General features: G+C 41.1%; 1 protein-coding gene across 2 annotated transcripts in view; it reads left to right on the forward strand.

Moving 5' to 3' along the window:
- Window positions 1-15,021, forward strand: part of otud5a (OTU deubiquitinase 5a) — a 22,526-nt gene extending 7,505 nt beyond the window's left edge. For both annotated transcript variants that reach the window (XM_057829617.1, XM_057829616.1), the window contains exons 3-9: window positions 4,257-4,321; window positions 4,707-4,863; window positions 6,691-6,839; window positions 7,056-7,241; window positions 8,114-8,318; window positions 11,491-11,562; window positions 13,186-15,021. In XM_057829617.1, coding sequence (XP_057685600.1) covers window positions 4,257-4,321; window positions 4,707-4,863; window positions 6,691-6,839; window positions 7,056-7,241; window positions 8,114-8,318; window positions 11,491-11,562; window positions 13,186-13,322 — 971 coding nt within the window. In that variant the 3' untranslated portion in view covers window positions 13,323-15,021. The remainder of the gene's footprint in view (window positions 1-4,256; window positions 4,322-4,706; window positions 4,864-6,690; window positions 6,840-7,055; window positions 7,242-8,113; window positions 8,319-11,490; window positions 11,563-13,185) is intronic.
- Window positions 15,022-15,956: the final 935 nt, after the last annotated feature.

A 15,956-nucleotide genomic window follows, 5' to 3' on the forward strand; every position in this document is an offset into this window, starting at 1 on the left:
CAGGAAACTGAGGCTACTATTTGCATAAGCTAATCGAAATTGGACAATAGAAGATTGGAAAAACGGGTAGCCCGCAAACAGTTTGCTGAAGACATGTCAACAAAGCACATGGATTACTGGAACCATGTCCTATGGTCTGATGAGACGGACAGGCTTCCTTGTGTACCGTCTTCAGAAGAGGCTTTCTCCTGGGGTGACAGCCATGCACACCAATTTGATGTAGAGTGTGGCGTATGGTCTGAGCACTAACAGGCTGACCCGCCACCTCTTCAATCTTTGCAGCAATGCTGACAGCACTCCTGTAACAAGTCACATGACATTTTGGAGGGAAAATGACAAGCAGTACTCAATTTGGACATTTAGGGATGTATGCAGTTTCTATGGGGTGTACTCACTTTTGTTGCCAGGGGTTTAGATATAAAATGGCTATATTTTGAGTTATTTTGAGGGGAAAATGAATTAACTCTATTATATAAGCTGCAGACAGACTACTTTTCATTGTGTCACTCTAAAGTGTCATTTTGTCAGTGTTGTTCCATGAAAAGATACACTTAAATATATGCTAAAATGCGAGGGGTGTACTCACTTTTGTGATACACTGTATCTTCAATAGAATTAAGTGGATGTTGTCTATCTCTTTCAACCGTTGGATTGTGTCATCATTAAGTGTGATTTACACAATTAAAGTTCACCTTTTTAAGCCTGTGTAATTTCTTTGTCTGTGAGGATGTGTTCAAAGCAGTACTTGTAATACACGACAGTGCTAGTCTTGCCAGTGGCTCGTCCTAGATGTCGGGGAGTAACACTGTATTGTTAGTTTTTTGTAAATATTGCAGTACAGTACAGTGCAGCACTGTGTTTGGGAACAGGTATATTATATATTGCATAATATAAGGATTTCCAAAATCATAAGATGGAAATGGGATTGAGCCGAATAAAACGAAGGAAAGGCTTGTGAAATATTTTATTTTTTAATTAAGTATCATTTCTGGTGAGTGGTTGTGTCATATTTGTATCTACTCTAAATACCTAAACGTATGCCACTATCTAGTGCAGGGGTGGGCAAACTGGTCCTCGAGGGCCGCAGTGGGTCCTGGTCTTTGCTCAAACTTATTCAGCACAGACAGTTTAGCCAATGAGGTATCAGTAGAAACAAGAAGCACCTGACTGAAATCTACTGATTGCACTTGTAAGAAACCGGATTGGTGAAAGGCTGTCCTCATGTTGGGTATGAACAAAAACCCGCACCCACTGCGGCCCTTTGTGGAATAGTTTGCCCACCCCTGATCTAGTGTATAACAATGTGAATGAATTTAATGAAATTAAAGTGATAATAATATTCTTACTCCTGACTTGAAAATGAGCTAATGTTTGTAGCACTTGCGAAAATTCCTCCTCTCAAAAAAACGCTGAATAACTGCGTTTTTCTGTCACTTTTTGTTGCGTTCCCACCAATTGAGCGGGCGGGCTCCCATCGGGTTTTCGTTTTCCTGTGGAAACAGTGTGACAGTGTTCGAGGCCTCATCAGCAGTGGTCACGTGATTTTTGGCTTGCTAGATGCCGTTTTTGGAACACTGCTTTGACACGCTTATACTTCATTTGCTCGAATCGGATTCGAGCAGAAAGTCTCGAGAATCCCATCTCTACTATAACCAGACCTGTTTGGTTCCTTGTTTGTGTGTAATGTGACGCCGAGTGTGCCAGTGATTACACACAGAAAGAGAGAGAGAGAGAGAAATAGTTTGTTAGTTAGTTAACTGCTACACTCAGGTCGAACAATAATATGACGAATTGTTAAGAATTAGATTGTCTTTTGTGTTGTTAGATCGAGTGTGTCTATCAGAGGTGAGTAAATAAAGCCAATTGTATTCTTTGTTGATGAGATGTTACTACTTAGCACAGAGCGCCTAGCTAGTTAGCGATTATGCTAATCAGTGTCTTAAAGTGCCTGTGACACGAAAAAGCATGTTTATTTCATAATACACACGGTATTTTATGCCCCTGAATGATATGGGCCGCTTTGATGTGTGTGGAAGCGATCGCTATTTTTATTTAGTTTTTTGAATCCCGCGCCATGAAAATGAGTGACTTCCGGCTTCGGTCTTGCATTGAGGAGGAGGGCGCTGTGACGTGTACGGTAGAAGACGTCCTCTTCACGCTACAGTGTACTGTTGTGTATGAGGACGAAGGATTCAGCTGATTTTGCGGATTAATACGTTTATTTTTCGCATCACGCCAGCCAAACGGCTGCAGAAAAATCATTCTGTATGAGGGAGAGGCGTATGCACCTTTTTGGAGTTTCAAAAGGTTCCCATTCACCGTGGATATTTACTGTGGGACCATTGGACTTATGAGGAAGTGAGTAAACATCTTGTTTTGTATTATGTCAAATACGAATACAGCGATTACAAAGTAAACACTACAAACTTCCTTTAAATGAAGGACTACTTACGTTTGATCATTGATAGGCATGTAAAAAGGTCTCCTAATGCTAATTAGCAGCAGCACGTTAGCTGCACAACAAATCCAGCCACCCTCCTCTGGGGAACAAACTGTAAATTGCTCTCCGCCGGGTGGTTTGCCGATCCACTAAGACAATCGACAACCGGGTCGTCATGTCAAATAATCCAGGATAGTTATGTGTGATTTTCCACTTCGAAGACTGAAACATCACTCGGTTCGGGTTAGCATGTCGGCTAGCTGTCACGGCTTCTGGTTTGTTTACATTTTCCGAAGCCGGGGAAGGGAAATGACATATGTCCGATTTAGGTGTCATAAAATATCGTTCGGGAGGTGCGACAGTAAAGGTGAAGTCGACATTTTTGACCATTATGGAGTAATTTTGCCATGTCGTCCTGAATAAATGCATTTTTATTATTTCATATTCCATTCAGCACAAGACTGTTACTTGTCATGAACATGCCATTTATTTAGCAATTGGGGAAAATACTTGGATAAAAAGAATATCCTGTAAAAATATTGAAGTAAAGAGACAGAAACAATGACATTTTGCCGCTCTCTTCGTCGCGTTTTCCTCGTTGTGAATAGTTCCCCCTCGACGGGCTGACTGGTCCTTCTCAAGCCATTTATATAGCTATTGGGGAAAATACTTGGATAAAAAGAATATCCTGTAAAAATATTGAAGTAAAGAGACAGAAACAATGCCATTTTGCGGCTCTCTTCGTCGCGTTTTCCTCGTTCTGAATAATTCCCCCTCAATGGGCTGAATAGTAAAACCGATGAGCCCAGTCTACCGCTGACGTCATCCACCTGTTGGGGACGCTAAAGCCCTATAATGGTAGACGTGGCTAACCGGCAGATTAAAAAACTAATTTCTCGTCATCTGTGCTTTTCTAAATTGTTGTATATAGTCGAATCGTCTCAAAATATGATTCTAATTCACATAATAATGCCATTTAAGACTTTTTTTCTCGTGTCATATGCTCTTTAAGTGTCTATTTGTATTGTGTTTTGGAGAAACACTCACACTTGAGTTATTGTTAGAATGTAAAGTTGCCTAATTTCTTTTTATAAAGAAACCACACACATAAACCCATTCATATAGGCGCTTACAGGCTCCTTTCAACACAAACTCCCATTCAAACTGTAAATTGTCATACAAGAGAGTGTGCTTTGAAATTGGATTTAGATTGTATTTATGAACAACTGTTTGATAAAGAAAACAATCATTAGTCTGCCTCCTCCTTATTCAATTTTGTTGTTTGATTTGTTTATAGAAAATAAATGAGTCATTGACACAATTTATATCAGTGCTTTGCTCACAAGTAAAATAACAAGTCAATCAGCAGCACTTTTTATTTGCATGAACAGGGCTTTTGTCTAAATTGTGCACTAGGAAATTCTTTTTATGTTTAATATTCAGAACCTTTATGAATTATGATATTTTTGAATGAAATAGTCCTCCATTTTGTCTACATTGTTACTTAGAACATGCGTAAAACAACTTCAAGTTAATTTTTTAAGGTAATTGAAAAAAGTGACATGTATCCGATTAATCGTTTAATTAATCATCCGATTAATTGATTACAAAAATGATCATTAGTTGCAGCCAAACCAATGACAAAGTAATTGTAACCAACACATTAGTAGTATTGTTTTCTGCTGACATCACTTCTCAACTTGAGTAATGTCACTAGGTCATTTAGCAACTATTAGAAAAGAATAATTCCTCAAAGCCAAATCTCCCTTAAATTTGTTTGCAACTCTGACTTGTGTGTACATGTGTATATGTACAGCTGACCAGGTGTATGGCGATCAGGACATGCATGAGGTGGTGAGAAAACACTGCATGGACTACCTGGTGAGTGATCGGCACTTCCTCATCATTTCTAGATAAGATTAAACCGGGTTTTACAATTTGTTTGTTACTTCATGAAAAAATTAATGAATTAAGATTCTTTGTTTTAATTTTTAGAATTTGTGATTTTTTTAATTGGCTGGTAGACATCCAATATATTTAAACTTGGAGGGACGTCCATTCCATTTTGACTCGGAGGGGCTGGCAGCAATCACAAATTTACTAAATTTGAGTTCGTTAACAATAGGGGCATTAAAGGATATCAGTGTAATAATTTGGAGTCTAATGACTACAACAAAAAATCAGTCTTACGACGAGTAGTATCAGTAGTAGTAATGATATGTGCTTTAATGTTAGAATTTTTTTTTCTCTGTCATTTTCCTTGCAGATGAAAAACGCTGACTATTTCTCCAACTATGTTACGGAGGACTTCACCACATACATCAACAGGAAGAGGAAAAATAATTGCCATGGTAACCACATTGAGATGCAGGCAATGGCAGAGATGTACAACAGGCCAGTGGAGGTGTACCAGTATGGCACAGGTGTCTTCTTTTTGTTCTTCTTTCATTATTTAGGTGTAAGTTTTAGGCGTGCAAGGGTTAGTTACATAAGTCAAATAATTCATTTATTTTTAAATTTCATTAAGAAGGCGTGATAACAAAAAAGTTATGCTGATCGTGTTCATAGCAGTGTTATCGATTTACACGACAATGGCAATTGGGGTGACAATGCAAAAACCTTTCCAGAGAGCACTATCGTTTACATGGTGACTGTGGGGGGGAGTGGGCTTAAAACGCAAAACTTTGAAAACCGCTTACAGAGTGGAAATGACTGATGACACTGATGATGGTTTGGTAAACTTGTTAGCATGTTCTTTATGCTATAGTTATCTGAATAACTCTTATAGCTATGTTACGTTAACATACCGGCGACGTTCGCATTCTGTTGTTCATGCATCGTGTAACATTATCATACTGTACACTTACTCAGCATGTTGTTCTCCATTGTAATTTAATTTTAAATTGCATTTCAAGATGACATATCTGTTCTATGTGTTTGATTTTATCAAGTAAATTTCCCCCCAAAATGCAACTAATACTCCGGTGTGATTTTTATGGGTTTTTTTTTTCTTCTTCATTGCGCATTTTTGGGCTGGTGCGACTTATAGTCCGAAAAATATGGTATATACAGCTGTTGCCTCTGGATGCTTCACAAGCAACAAAAGTGCACGCAGGCCGTCTCCTCTGTCACTGACTGGTCTGTGTGTGCATGTGTGGGGTGGGCGGGCGCGTCTGTACATACACTCGCTTCTTGTTTTACGCTTCCTGCCCCAAAGTAAAAGCTTGCTTCACGAATCAAAATTCAACATTTTAAAAAAAAAAACAAAGACGACGAGACGCAGGCGTAGTAAAGTCAAAATTGCGTAAGTTGGGTCCGTCATAACCTGGGGACTGCCTGTGACGGCAAAACGCCACTTTTGCATTATTACGTAAGATCGTTGGAGTGTGAACGTGGCCTCAGACTGAAAACGCTATCCATTTGTGACTACAAATTCTAGATTAGAGTGTGTAACACCATGCATTGCTCACCTTTATAAAACAAATTAGTTTGTTTTAACGTAGGTGAATATTTATCTAGTGTATAAAAGCTGGAGCTATGTAAAAAAGAATGGATTAAAAAAGAAAGATTAAAGAGTGAGTGTCTTCACAGCACTAACAACCACAAAACTGTGCTTATGACAAGTATATGTTGCACAACACTGGCTAGGAAAACTGTATACTTTATGTGCAAAAGAATGTAGATAAACCGCTTGTCAGTGCTGTTTCAACAGACATAATCACCTTAACAGGAACACGCCGAGTACCATCTTTCACTGCTTTGACATGTTCTTTTCTATTTTCTTGAAATTTAACTGAAGGGGAATGGAGTGGTTTTATGAACAACTTCAAATTACACACAACCTTTTTTACAAGGCATTTTGTGCTGTCAGTGACAAAAGACAAGTTTAAATTGACATCGATATTGATTGAAAAATTTGTTCTTTAGCTTGACAACTGGTATTTACTTTGACGTTTGACAATCAATTGACATCCGCAAAATTATGGTTATGTGAAGTGCTTGGAGCACAGGGGGAAAAAAAAATAAAATAAAATAAAAAGACAGATTTAAGAGTGTGTGACCATTTATACGGCACTAACAACAACAGAAGTATGCTTATGACAAGTGCATACAGAAGCAGTACCAAAAGGATGGGCAGAATATTTGATTCTAAAAACATTCAATAACTATAGCCCTGCTAAGTTTCATTTAGCTCTGTGTGGCTGCCAATGTACTGCATACCCGTTAAGCCCAGTCTCTTCCCATCACAGAACCAATCAACACCTTCCACGGAATCCACCAGAACAACGATGAGCCCATCCGAGTGAGCTACCATCGCAACATCCACTACAACTCTGTGGTCAACCCCAACAAGGCGACCATTGGGGTGGGCCTCGGCCTGCCCGCCTTCAAGCCTGGGGTATGCACTTGGGTGCTTATACTCAGAACATCATAATAGAGGTGGAAATCACCAATTTCATGATCCTGAAGTGCAGTTGTGGTGAATTAGTCATATAATTAAAGATTGGCTTTGTTGTTTAAATCAACATTGTGTTGGCAGGCACTTTTGACACAACTATTTTGATACTACACTAAATCTCTGATTTACTATGTACTCTTTAAATCACATCCCTAGTATGCAGACCAGTCCCTAATGAAGTCAGCCATCAAAACGTCCGAGGAGTCGTGGATCGAGCAGCAGATGTTGGAAGACAAGAAGCGAGCGAGTGACTGGGAGGCGACGTGTGAAGCTATTGAGGAGCAGGTGGCCAGGGAATCGTACCTGCAGTGGCTTCGGGACCAGGAGAAGCAGGCCCGACAGGTCAGCCTTACTTTTGCCCAAGCTCTTCTTAATGCCATCTACATTTCTCTTGGCAGTCTAATTATCCAATTAAGGACTCCAATTTATGCTCCGTTCTGTAAACCAGGGGTCCCCAACCTTTTTTGCACCACAGACCGGTGTTATTTGGGTCTTTTTTTCATGGACGGGTGTTCTGACAAAAGAAAATCATCAAAAATTGCAACGATGCGGTTCTGCGCATGCGCGTAACGTTAAACATGGCCGCCAATGCAGCGATTCCAAAGTAAAGTCAAATGTACGTTTAAGGTCGCCCTCATTTGCGATCTCTACAAGCGGATCCTCCTGTTGCACAGACATGCTCGAATCACTCAGTTTATTCACAAACGGGTAACGAATCCACTCCTTCGCAGTTCGTGGGTCTTCGAGGTTGTAGGCTCATCTTCTGGCTCGTCAGGTGCCCTTTTCGCCATAAAAAAATATCTCCAAAGACGTCTGTTTTCCAGTCATCTTCGCTCATGTGGGGGCTAATTATTTCCGGGAACAAATGTACTGCGCCCGCGGCCTAGTAATACGTTATTATCAAGGAGAAGCGCACATAGATATATTTTATACACAAAACAAGATGTACTGCTAGCAGTCCAATCAATGGATTTCTATGATGACATTCTAATCTATCCTGTAGTATTATATCTAGAGTGGACAGGGATATTGATGTGTTAAGCAGGGGCACAGGGTTAATTCTGCCAGAATGCGGTCGTTAATAAATTATTATTTCTCTCCGGCCAGGTAGCAAATACGCCACGGACCGGTACCGGTCCGCGGCCCGGCAGATGGGGACCCCTGCTGTAAACCATTTGACCCAAACCGTCCTAATTGTAATCTCTGCCCCGCAGCCCAGGAAAGCCAGCGCCACTTGCAGTTCGGCGACAGCGGCGGCCTCCAGTGGCCTGGAGGACTGGGCCGCTCGATCGCCACGGCAACGAGACACTGACCCCTCCCACTCTGACCACACAAGCTCCCCCTCAACTGTCATCAAGCCGCCTTCCCCGGCTGGTGCTGCCCTCCTCCTTAACAAGCCACCCTCGCCTTGCGCTCCAGGTAACGTCCACCATTGCCTAGGTTTGTAAAGAGTATTAAATTTTCGATACAATTTCTTTGTAATTCCTACTACATTTCCATGGAAACTTAAAGGGGCAGTCCAGTGGACTTCAGCATTAATAAATTAATTGCTTGGGTCAAAGAAACGACAGCATGCTAACTATAGTTCATAAATTTTCAAAATGGGAAAAAGATGCTGTAGGCGTGTCTGCAGACTGTGCTCAAACCACAGCCCACTCTAGTGACAAATGTCTACTTGTTACCCCGAGCAGCAGCCCTGGAAGCCCACAAGCAAGCGCTGGCTCGTGCTGCAATTGCCATCAGTAATTGGGTACGGTCGACTCCAATTCACTTGAAATTTAGCAGGCCCTTGAAAATATTGAAGCCAAAGTACGCATCCACTGTCGTTAGCACCGAAGGAAGGACCTTCCGAAGGTAGGGATCCCATGGTGCTGCTCGCGACTGGCTGTTTGCCACTCCGTGCATTATCACAGAAAGCCCCATTTCCATATGAACCCGGCGGAATATATATTTTTGTGAGGGAGGTCGTATCGTATTGTTTTGCTCTGCTGCCTCCGGAAGTAACGCTAAAAGTTCAGCGGACCCTTGGTGCGTCAATGTCTGTTGCTGCACAAGACACGGCTGCATGCCAGCCACACATTGCTCACGGCTGACTATTTGTCTCACTCAGTCAAACCCTAAATAACATAAAACAAAAATGTGATATATTACTGTATGTATTTAGTGGATCAGGTGCTCTAACTTGGCAGCACAGCTTAGTGAAGTACATGTGGAAGCTGTGATTGTGCCAGGCGGAAAGCCATTGATGGCATGCTGTGTTCTTATATTGTTGCAGCGGCGGGCCGGAAAGGGGGCCCCCTTTTTTGGCCTGCCCAAAAAAATCCTTGCAGCTCGGAAGAAGAGTTTCTTGCTATAACTCAGAGATTCAGCACTCAATTGTTGTCAGTCTTTGCGTATTTTAAGCACTTACAGTGCCTTGCAAAAGTATTCTGCCCCCTTGAACCTTGCAACCTTTCGCCACATTTCAGGCTTCAAACATAAAGATATAAAATTTTAATTTTTTGTCAAGAATCAACAACATGTGGGACACAATTGTGAAGTGGAACAAAATTTATTGGATAATTTAAACTTTTTTAACAAATAAAAAACTGAAAAGTGAGGCGTGCAATATTATTTGGCCCCCTTGCGTTAATACTTTGTAGCGCCACCTTTTGCTCCAATTACAGCTGCAAGTCGCTTGGGGTATGTTTCTATCAGTTTTGCACATCGAGAGACTGACATTCCTGCCCATTCTTCCTTGCAAAACAGCTCGAGGTCAGTGAGGTTGGATGGAGAGTGTTTGTGAACAGCAGTCTTCAGCTCTTTCCACAGATTCTCGATTGGATTCAGGTCTGGACTTTGACTTGGCCATTCTAATACCTGGCTACGTTTATTTTTGAACCATTCTATTGTAGATTTGGCTTTATGTTTTGGATCATTGTCCTGTTGGAAGATAAATCTCTGTCCCAGTCTCAGGTCTTGTGCAGATACCAACAGGTTTTCTTCCAGAATGTTCCTGTATTTGGCTGCATCCATCTTCCCGTCAATTTTAACCATCTTCCCTGTCCCTGCTGAAGAAAACCAGGTCCAAACCATGATGCTGCCACCACCATGTTTGACAGTGGGGATGGTGTGTTCAGGGTGATGAGCTGTGTTGCTTTTACGCCAAACATATCGTTTTGCATTGTGGCCAAAAAGTTCAATTTTGGTTTCATCTGACCAGAGCACCTTCTTCCACATGTTTGGTGTGTCTCCCAGGTGGCTTGTGGCAAACTTTAAACGTGACTTTTTATGGATATCTTTGAGAAATGGCTTTCTTCTTGCCACTCTTCCATAAAGGCCAGATTTGTGCAGTGTACGACTGATTGTTGTCCTATGGACAGACTCTCCCACCTCAGCTGTAGATCTCTGCAGTTCATCCAGAGTGATCATGGGGCTCTTGGCTGCATCTCTGATCAGTTTTCTCCTTGTATGAGAAGAAAGTTTGGAAGGACGGCCGGGTCTTGGTAGATTTGCAGTGGTCTGATGCTCCTTCCATTTCAATATGATGGCTTGCACAGTCCTCCTTGAGATGTTTAAAGCTTGGGAAATCTTTTTGTATCCAAATCCGGCTTTAAACTTCTCCACAACAGTATCTCGGACCTGCCTGGTGTGTTCCTTGGTTTTCATAATGCTCTCTGCACTTTAAACAGAACCCTGAGACTATCACAGAGCAGGTGCATTTATACGGAGACTTGATTACACACAGTAGGATTCTATTTATCATCGGTCATTTAGGACAACATTGGATCATTCAGAGATCCTCACTGAACTTCTGGAGTGAGTTTGCTGCACTGAAAGTAAAGGGGCCGAATAATATTGCACGCCCCACTTTTCAGTTTTTTTATTTGTTAAAAAAGTTTAAATTATCCAATAAATGTTGTTCCACTTCACGATTGTGTCCCACTTGTTGTTGATTCTTGACAAAAAAATTGAATTTCATATCTTTATGTTTGAAGCCTGAAATGTGACGAAAGGTTGCAAGATTCAAGGGGGCCGAATACTTTTGCAAGGCACTGTACATTCAAGCATATTTCATGGATTTAGAAACAAATCGTCAAAATGCACAAGTTGGAGGCAAGGTACCACTGTACATGCATGCGAACACAGTGCTTTAGTCAAGATTATGCATGGGCCAATTACCCATTTGAACATAGACCGAGGTTTTGATCAGTCAATTAGATACTGTACAACTCAGATTGCATTATGATTGGCTGCTTGAAAACTAGACTAAACAAGCAGTCTCTTTGGACATAACTAGATAAGAATTAAAAGAAACTTTATTTTCCAAGTATTTTAGAAAAACTAAATAATTTTTTATCAACCCATACAAGGAACATAAAAAAGAAAAATACATGGATAGGAGGCGTGGGGCCTACTGGGAGCCAACCTTTAGTTTGGTAAATTCCTGAATTATTCCCCCCTATATTTTAATTTCCCATGAAAATATGTCTTCTTTGAAAACTCCCGGAATTTTGCAACACCACAGGTGAAATCCTTGCACAGGCCACTTTATCTCAGGGTCTATTATTAAGTGTTTGTGTTTTTAATGTCTCTGTCTGTGTGTGTGTAGGTCCCAGTAATCAGAGCCGTCATCATTTAGAGTACAGAGCCATTATGCAGGAGATGTCACCTACAGCATTTGGTAAGAAACACCAAATGCGACTGTGATTGAGATGTGTGTTCACAGATAGCATCGCTGTTTTCATCAACGATGACGATAACGAAAATATTTTGCGGATTAACAACTTTTTTCATGAAGATGACGTAAACATGACGAGCTAAAAACGTCATGGAAGACTAAAATATACCAAGACGAATGCCAGTTTTGCCAGATGAAAATGCGACGTACTTTCTGTCATATGTTCACAGTGCGTGGCATCACGAAGTTGGCGTTGTCCTTGTAGACGGTACAATATGTGATCGTCTGTCAATGTTTATTTGAAATTGTTGGAAACCCATCCATCCATCCATTATCTGCTGCTTATTCCGGTGTCGGGTTGCGGGGGAAGCCCAGACTTCCCTCTCCTCAGCCACTTCAACCAGCTCCTCCGGCTGGATCCCAAGGCGTTCCCAAGCCAGCTGAGAGAAATAGTCTCTCCAGCATGTCAGGTGTTGTCCCTCGGGCTCCCGCCAGCGGATTTGTTTGAAACCTTTATTTTTTTTTAGATTAAAACTTTTGAATTTTACAGACGAAAACATTTTGAGTGATCGTCAACTAAAACTAGGCAAAGACTAACGCATTTTGAAATGACTAAAGTAAAGACGAATAAGTATTTTCGTCAAAAAGACTAAGACACAAATTAAAAAGGCTGCTAAAGACAACACTGACAGAGAGGAAGCAGGGTCAGAAAAAAGGCCTTTTCACAGAACACTTTGCAACGTGCCATCAAGAGACCCATTCTTTGTGTATTTGGTAAGGGGACTGCTTGGCACTCGGTGGCGCAGCATGAGTATATTTGTTCAATTCAATTTTATTTGTATAGCCCTAGATCACAAAAATGTCTCAAAGGGCTTTGCAGAGGCAATATGATACACAATCAGAAACAGCAAACGAAGCAACAAAGATGAATAAATAAATTCAAGTCCTGGGTATCCCCCATCCTTAGACCCTCCATGTCGGCAAGGAAAAACTCCAAAAACTCCAGAGTCTTCAGGAGAAAACGAGAAACCTTGGGGAGTACCACAGTCAGGAGAGATCCACTCCCAGGACGGATAGACAGGAAGCCCCAGGACCGCTAATGGGAATTAGCAGGCGAAGTTACAGTCCGTAAAAAATGCGGTGGAGTAAAGGAACAAGAAGAGGTCCATCTGGCCCTTCAAAGGGGAGGGTTCACATATAGCTCTGCGCTCTATTCAAGAGTGGTGCCACCTTGACATCAAAAGGTGCGTCCAATAGAAAAGGGAGGGATTTCATGCTATTTTGACTGATGCATTTATAAGTAATGAGGACAACAGAGGAAGTCTTAACAAATCTGTTTTCTTAGTTTTTGGACACTTCAAAATGGGCCTACAAACTTCTCCCTGCTCAGACCAAATGACATCTCGAAGTGGTTTGGGTAGAACTGCAACTCGCAAACAAGATTAAACTATTCATGCTTCCTGTTGAAATGAGTAGATTCCTTTTCATTAGGTTAAGGCGACAGATAAAAAGAAAATGACTTAGTGGACTTGTTCTCAATGAGAATAACCTCAGTTTGGTACCGTTTACTTGGAGAAGAGATTTGACTACTTATCTGGTGTGCTTTATTATGTTTTTTCTCTGCAGGTCTGAGCGACTGGGAGGACGATGAAATCCTGGCATCAGTCCTGGCGGTGTCCCAGCAGGAATATTTGGACAGCATGAAACATCAGAGTGGCACCGTACAGCATAGAGATCGAGAGGCATCGCCCGACAGCAGCTGATGGACACATGCACGCACATAGACACACAACCTATGATCGACTCATCCCCTCAGTCAACCACTGAAGACCAAGCCAGAAGAAAGAAACACAATTATTTTTTATCAAAAACCCATCCATTTTTCTCTCCCGCCTCTTTCCTTTGAGCTGGTTCAGACTCAACGAGGCAGTCAACCCCACGCTAACCATACGTCAAGTCACGTGAGAGAGCTAAAACCATGGGAACAAAACATGCACTTCTTCTCGCATCTTCAGCTTCATCACGTATGATCACTGACATGTTACGACCACAAAGCGGTCTCTTGGAAACAGGAAACAATGTTGTCACATGACCTCACATTGATTTTGTTTTTTCCTTATTTATTTTGCTTTTGCACAAGTTACACTGCTCACAAAATGTTCAAGATATTCTGCTTTCAGGATTAACCTCGAAACCTTTGTATGCACTTGTCCAGCTGTTCAATTTTTCTTGGCACAACTTGTTCTCTTTCATGGAGCTTAAGGGCAAAATTTACAAGTGCTTGATCCATGAATGGACCAATATAGTTACCAATATACTTCCTGGTTCCGTTAAACCCAAAGACTACCCCTAACAATTGATCAACAGTATTCCCATGGCGAGGCGTCAAACAGGAAGCAGCAACTGAATTTAGAAGTGTCACAGGTTGACATTAGCAGCTTGAGAGTCCTTGGGAATGGAAATGTACTTTGCCATTAGCTCCATGATAGAAAAAAATCTAGTTAACAAATACAACTGAAACATTGAACAGTTGAACACCTGATTTCAAACCGTATGAATGATGTTGGCCGGAAAAGGTTTTTGGTGCATTTGAGGGCCGTCCTCAAATTTCACCGAAAGCCCAAAAGCCTAAAGTTCTTTGTGAGTTTTTGTACCTATAGTTTCTCAAGTGGGGCAAACGCCTCCTGGCCGCTGTATAGCCGATTGGCTGTCGACCCCATAACTAATTTCATTTCGTCCACCGTAGCCCAAACGCAAAAGTTTGCAGGAGCATATGTAATCATTGAAAAGAACAGTTCCTAATGAGCTGCTATACTCATCTACTGTTTGTGAAAATGAGGTTTCTGGCACTGTTATCTGATAGCAGTTATCTGAAACAAAGGGATCGTTATACCAAGCTGAAATGTTTTCAACGCTCAAGATATTTGTTATGTTCTACTTCAGTGAGCTAGCGTAACTCATCTAACTGCGATGTAAAAATGTCGCTTAGTACGGCTGAACTGTAGCGGTTCTTTTTGACGAGTTAGTGGGGTTGCAGCTGAAATTCTGCTGACTGGCAAATTAAATTTCCCTTCTTTGTATAGAAAGATTGTTATTGAACATGTAGCACAAAGTGTGAGCAAGGCTTATCTGAAAAATAAGGCAGCAGCAGCACCCCGTGCTACACTATTGACGCATGAAGTCCACTCCTGTACGACTTCACGGACTTCCTGTTGGTGACCTGAGTGTGAGTTCCATTGATGGCTTGAAAATCTATTTTTTAAAATGTTTTGTCTTCCTCTTCTTACCTCCATCATCATCATCAATAGCTGCATGTTTGATCATGACCAATGGAGACGTGACAAATGAGAGACAAAAACACAATTGTCACACTTATCCTCATTATGATTAATTATTGTTATTATTAATATAAGTTTGTTGATAAAAATAACTTTTTTTCTTGGAATAAAAAGAGGGAAAATGTTTCAGACAATTAGATGCTCCTTTCTGAAAGGCTGCCGGATGACATTAGCACTAGTTCAAGGCCGCCTTTTTCGGTTGTCCAGGTGTGTCTGTGTTGGCACCCCACTTCCTGACAAGGGTCCATTTCATGGGTGGGCAAACTATTCCACAAAGAGCCGCAGTGAGACATGTTGTGAACATTAATGTTGGATCATTTACCATCAGCTGCAACAGTCGAGGTCATTGGCTGCACCCTAGAAAACATGCATTTTAATTAAGTCTGTTTCAATTAAGTTAGACACGCTTCAAGTCTGTAAACAGCTTATTATTTCTAGTCACAGGTCCAATTCGATCCAGTATCGTTATTCTCTGCAGCTAGATATCAATAATTTAGTACCCCCACCTTACCTTTGAAAGGGGGAGCTTAGGTTCCCCAAAATAGGCATTTTGCATTGCGCACCTGCGACCACATAAACTGTAATAAGAATCGAACGAAGCAGCTGTTTTCTCATTAGTTATTTCCAAAGCTACAATTCAAATTACATTTCCACCAGACGTTATTCACACAAATAATATACATATGAAAAATCACAATATATACCTCCGCAAATAATGATTATATGGAATTAAGTGCAATAAAACAGGAGAAAGTATTGAACACTGAGACCCATTTAATACTTAATGGATTAATGCGTATTATTCTGGTCTCATTGCAGTCAATCAGCACAACTCTAAAATCCTGTTTTCATTCCCCACCAACATCACTAAGCTTTTCAATTCTCTTCCCCATCTCATGCTTTCCGCCAATTTCTGTGACACAATCCTGACATTCCTCAGTTTCCAAAATTACCAACATTCAACAAATCCTGACTATCCGAAGAGCTGCACTTTGCGGCTTAGACTCGTCTATACCCCTCTGTGTTTTTATTTTTGTTTTTAATGTAGAAGTCATGTTT

The sequence above is a fragment of the Corythoichthys intestinalis genome, chromosome 2 (assembly GCF_030265065.1).
Source record: "Corythoichthys intestinalis isolate RoL2023-P3 chromosome 2, ASM3026506v1, whole genome shotgun sequence".
NCBI classification, from domain to species: domain Eukaryota; kingdom Metazoa; phylum Chordata; class Actinopteri; order Syngnathiformes; family Syngnathidae; genus Corythoichthys; species Corythoichthys intestinalis.